Genomic DNA, 6000 nt, shown 5'->3' with positions numbered 1-6000 from the left:
GTTCTGTTGTGGTGGATCAGGACCTGAAACAGAGCGACTCTTCACTACATGATCTTCACCATCACTGACAGCACAGCTGATCAAATAACACCAGGAAAGTTCTTCACCAGAGAATTCTCCAGCACAGTTCACCACTGCCACCCGAGAGCTGCAGATAAAATATATCACAGCTCACATTCCAAGAAATTTGGGTGACATGCAAAATGTAAAATATGTAAATACAATAAAGGAACATGGAAAGCTCTGCTGTTTAAAATAAGACATTTTAACAGTTAATGAAAAAAACATATTTTATTTAGAACTTATTTAGAACTTGATAGCAAAAACACATCTCAAGAAAGTTAGAACAGAGTAAAAAAAAATGTAAAAGTAAGTGGTACTGATTCAAACTGCATTTAAAAGTTTCAGGACAATGTTCCTGATTCTTTACTGAAATCACTGCATTAATAACAGACTGTACTGATTCTGTACTGAAACACAGCTCACAGTTTATTACAGATAAATATAGTTTAAAGAAGAGAATATAAATAGCTAATAACTCATTTCCTCTAGACGCCTGTTTGCCTGGGTTAGAGTGTATTTTCCCAACTGGCCACAGGGTGGCACTAAAGTTTAACAGACTGTTCTGAAATAACAGCTTTCTATTGTATAGATCAAAAGTGAGAGACAGAGAGTGAGAGAGAGAGATAGAAACAATAAATAATGAATAGCCCACACCTGCTAATAACAGCCACAGTGCAGTTTAATACAGCAGAATGTTTTGTGTAGAGTTTGGGTTTGTTCAGTAGTAATTCTGGTTTTATGGGTTTTGTTAGAGAGTCGCTCCTCCTCCTCAGAAAACTAATGATGTCACAACACAGCCCTGCTGCTATCAGTTCTCCCGCTGAGCTGAATGGAGGCAGAGTGTTTGGAGGAGCTGGAAACTGTGGGAAGATGTTAACGGTGGAAGTTGAGGGAGTTGATGAGAAGCCGTTTAGAGACAGACCGAAACACCTGTCTCACTCTATAGAGGACATCCTGAGGAGACCGGCCGGTTTACCTGGACAGAAGCTTTCAGTTTATCCTCAGACTCCTGCTGACAGGGAGGAACCCACCTCCACACAGCGCACAGGTACCTGTCCCACCGTCCTGCTGGATCTGGGTTTAAGATCATATTTACCTTTTTTTTTTTAACTTTACAAAGCAGTTCAGAACTTGCTGAATTTTTATTTTATTTTTCAGTCTTGTTTGAAAAAGGAATTTCCTGTATGAGCTGTGGATTACAGGATGTTTATGTGAGAAACAGGTCTAGTATTGTCAATCTGTATTTACTGAAAGCTCTGCTACTTTTGTGTTTAAGTAACGAAAATTACCATTTTAAAAACACGGTCTGGCAAATCTCACAATTAATTTGTCTTGTTGTGGAAACTGAACAGATTTTCAGGCAACAAGTTTATTGAAAAGTGGAACAGACGTGATTACAGGTTTCCAGAAATCACATTTATATTTGATCCAGTGCCTCATTATTAATAATATCTCTGATTTAACACACAGAAAACACGTTGCTGTGAAAATAAACTGCAAATCATTTGTTTTCTGATTAGACCTGAGAATACAAAATACAAATGCTAGGCTAAAAGCTAACCAAGCCAAGGAAACACAGAGAAATCAGTTCGACATAAAGGTAAATCAGTGGTTCATTATGAGGTTTAAACAGGCTTGTAAAATTACAATCCAGCATTTTTTATCCCGGCCAATAAAAATTTGCTCAGGAACAACTTAGAAGATTAGATCATGTAATTGAATCTTTGGCACCTTTTATGCAAGTTTGATTTCTCACGAAAAAAAATCATAAAATCTAAATCCTGTGTTTTTCTGCAAAGTTTGTCGATCGAGTCATCGGAGGGTCAGAACCACGTTCACAGTGTCTCAGCTGGAGGAGCTGGAGCGAGTTTTTCAGGACACTCAGTATCCCGACGTGAACACGCGAGACCTGCTGGCTACAAGAACCCAACTTTCTGAAGGAAAAGTTCAGGTAAAACACAGAATTCTCCTCCTGCTGCTGCTGCTGCTCTATCTGATCTCTTCACTTTATTACTGACTGATAGAAACTTCATCATCAGATTTAATACTTCTGATATAAATATCAACTTTATCAGAACTCTATTAGAACTCTATTAGAACTTTATCTGAACTTTATCTGAACTCTATCAGAACTCTATCAGAACTCTATTAGAACTCTATTAGAACTTTATCTGAACTCTATCAGAACTCTATTAGAACTTTATTAGAACTCTATTAGAACTTTATCTGAACTTTATCTGAACTCTATCAGAACTCTATCAGAACTCTATCAGAACTCTATTAGAACTCTATTAGAACTTTATCTGAACTCTATCAGAACTCTATTAGAACTTTATTAGAACTCTATTAGAACTTTATCTGAACTCTATCAGAACTCTATTAGAACTTTATCAGAACTCTATCAGAACTCTATTAGAACTTTATTAGAACTCTATTAGAACTTTATCTGAACTTTATCTGAACTCTATCAGAACTCTATCAGAACTCTATTAGAACTCTATTAGAACTTTATCTGAACTTTATCTGAACTTTATCTGAACTCTATCAGAACTCTATCAGAACTCTATTAGAACTCTATTAGAACTTTATCTGAACTTTATCTGAACTCTATTAGAACTCTATTAGAACTTTATCTGAACTTTATCTGAACTCTATTAGAACTTTATTAGAACTCTATTAGAACTTTATCAGAACTCTATTAGAACTCTATTAGAACTTTATCTGAACTGTTGTAGGAACGTTATTTATACTTTTGGGAAGTTTTAGTATACAGTATAAATGTTTCTCTCTTTAGTATGATGATCATAGTATCACACATAGTTGCTCAAAATATTATTGGCCTTGTTTATTTGGCCAGTGTATATCAGTAATATTCTACATGAGTGAAAATAGAGGCACATTTTATAAAGTAATAATAAATTAATGATATATTAATAATAACCAGAATAAAAAGTAAAATGTGTTTATTTCAGTAAATTACAAGAGCTATATAATAGTATAGTTATTATAGTATAGTTTCAAAACAATAATAAATGTTGATTAAAATAAAATAATAATTCTAAAATAATAAGTATAATGTTAAGAAAATGATATATAGTAATAACCAGCCATTTGAAAGTCTAATAAGTGCACATTTTTTGTTTACATTACAGGATTTCCGTTATTTAATGCAGGAATAATTTTTATCAGTGATTATGTAAATATGGTTTATATATTTTGTTCTGTTGGGTTTTTAGATTTGGTTCCAGAACAGGAGAGCGAAGTGGAGACGAACTGAAGCCAGAGGAGGAAATGTGGGACATCTGCAACCAAACAAGAGCAAATGTGTTCATCTTCTCACGCCTCCACTCTTCTTCACTCCTGTAAGATTCTTCCTCACCATTATTAGACCTCCTGACCTTCATGTATCCTGTAAAAGTGTTTTATTTAACTATAGATAATCTTATATGTGTTACAGTATTGCAAATAATAATAGAAAAAACAATTGTGTACAAATTGCTCTATATGCTATCTTACAGAATGTGCTTATAAAATATCCTTCATATAGTTTAAATAAATACACTGGTGTAAAATGTGTTCAGCACTTTCATGATGTTTGTCTTTTAAATGTTTCAGATCATCAATCAAATTTAAAAATGAGTAAACGAAAACACAATTAAACACAAAATGCTGTTTTTAAATAAAGGTTTTTATTGTTAAAGAGAAAAATACAAACCTACATGTTTCTGTGTGAAAAAATGTTTCCTCCCTAAATCTATAAACAGCTTGTTTCACTTTTAGCAGCAACAACTGTAATCAAGCCTTTCAGTGAGTTTTTCACAGAGCTGTGGAGGAATTCTGTTCTTTTTCCAGCATCAACCCCTTTTTTAAGATCATCCCACAGCATCTCAATCAGATTCAGATCAGGACTTCCTGATGAAGAAAAGCACTTTTTCACACTTTAGTTAATTCTGTGCAAAGAGCTTTAGTGTTCGCAGAAACGTCTCGTCTATCTGAGCATTTAATTAATGTAAACAAAAGAATTTAAAAACACCAGAATGTGCAGTTTAAAACATGAGATCAACCATTCACAAAAATATATTTTTCTGACTATTTACAGGTTCAGAACTTTGCTTTACAGGAGCAACCTCATCCACCTGTCTCACTCTATCCTTCCATTCTTCTGTACGACAGCAGCTCCCAAAAACTCCACCCGTACACTGAACTCCAGCAGATCCAGACACCATGTCTCCCCTGGCTTCCCTGTCTCACACCTCCACCATTACATAAAGCTACATCCTGAGGATCTGTCTGTCTGGATTTATTTCATTATGTTTTTATGTTACTCTATGTTTAATTTAAATATCAGAATAAATGTCTTATAAATGTACAAAGCCAAGTCTGTAACTATTTGTGACGTGTTAAACTCAGCGGAATTTCATGTTTTTCTGGAGGAATTTTAGCCTCTGAGATGTGAGCTCTGATTGGCCAATAAAAAGGCTGATAGTGCAGCAGTTAGTGAGTTCGTGCAGCAATCTTAGTGTCGTCTGTCCACAAGACACTTTTCACATTATGGAGTGTTAGAGGTTTGTTCTCCAGAAACACTCTGCTCATTCAGGGTTTAAGAACAGTAAACTCATGAATACAGATGTTAATCTGTACCAGTAAATCTTTATCTGTAACTCTGGGTTGTTCTTTATTTCACTGGTGAGTCTTTCTGTTGTTATATTGGGGTCATTTTGACTGGGAGACACTTCTTGGCAAATGAACCACCGTCCACAAGTATGATTAAAATTAATATTAGGTATGATTAAAATGAAAACTCCAAAATAAGCTCATGTTTGGGGGAATTGATGCAACATTATTTTCTGAATATACGACTATATTTATAAGCTGTGCTGCCAACATCTATTTCTTTATTTACAGAATGTGTTAAACTTTTTTACAGTCCCCTGTAATGTTAAATAGAAAGTCTGCATGTTAACGTTATGTGTGCAGTGTGTTCATGTGTTTTAAATGCAATAAAAAAAACTGCATATGACCACAAATTAGATTAGCTTAATGTCTATTTATTGCTGGAGTTCTGTTCATTGGTTTATCTCTAGGTTTAGAGATAGTCATTCTTCTACTGACACGGTGTTGCTCATGGATTTTGTTGTTGAAACTTCTAATAATCTCTGAATTGGTTTATTACCCCCATAACGATAAGATGTGAGCTAATCATAATTTGTGAGGTTCACAGGTGGGTCAGGACATGGTGAGAGATTGGCAGAAGGGCAGCACACGCTCTGTGATTTCAGATAACAAAGGGCAAGATGACTAAAAATTTAACTGACATGAGGTTTTCCCAGAATAGTTACAGGGTGAAGATCTGCATAAAGAAATCAGGACAGTGCTTTCTACTGCAGACTGGATCAGCAGATAAACAGAATTAGAATGAAGATTTCTGCAATCAGTTATAAAGTTTGCGTCTCTGAAATTTTTAATCATCTAATTGAGCTCAATAACTGGAACTGACAGATAATATCAGAAACACTTCCCCCATTAGATAAACAGGACTCATCCTTTAACTGAGAGACAGAACTGGAGATCTATACTTGCTTTAGATTTGAAAGGATTATCTACAAATCAAACAAATGGCAAATTAATCATAACAGATGTAATATTTTTGGTCTCAACTCCCCTATATCTGAAATTTCATGTCAAAAGCAAATCGATGCTCCCTTGATGTTTGTTGTTTTTCTGAGATCAGCCTGTCTTACACCAACAATCAGCTCAGTCTCAGAATCACAGCTCTGCTGTCTCACCATTGGTTGATTAGATTATTGGGTGAATCTGGAAACACTTTCACAGTTGCTAAAAAGTGTTTGCTCACTTCTGTGCTGTAATTATCAGACTATCTCAGATCTATTCTTTTCCATTTTATTCCACTGGGCAGCTCTGAGGAATGCCCCCTCA

At 35.0% G+C, this 6000-nt stretch overlaps 1 protein-coding gene across 1 annotated transcript; it reads left to right on the top strand.

Annotated features, from left to right (window-relative positions):
* The first annotated feature begins 667 nt into the window (after positions 1-667).
* LOC103037256 (intestine-specific homeobox) lies at positions 668-5093 on the top strand. Its single transcript, XM_007240788.4, has 4 exons — positions 668-1111; positions 1863-2014; positions 3300-3425; positions 4163-5093. Exons 1-4 carry the CDS (start codon positions 802-804, stop codon positions 4343-4345), a joined length of 771 nt encoding a protein of 256 aa, XP_007240850.3. The 5' UTR covers positions 668-801; the 3' UTR covers positions 4346-5093.
* The last annotated feature ends 907 nt before the right edge of the window (positions 5094-6000 follow it).

The sequence above is a fragment of the Astyanax mexicanus genome, chromosome 2, assembly GCF_023375975.1.
Source record: "Astyanax mexicanus isolate ESR-SI-001 chromosome 2, AstMex3_surface, whole genome shotgun sequence".
In the NCBI taxonomy this organism is placed as follows: Eukaryota; Metazoa; Chordata; class Actinopteri; order Characiformes; family Acestrorhamphidae; genus Astyanax; species Astyanax mexicanus.
Note: the sequence above shows the minus strand (reverse complement) of the source record. Positions and strands in the feature narration are given on the sequence as shown.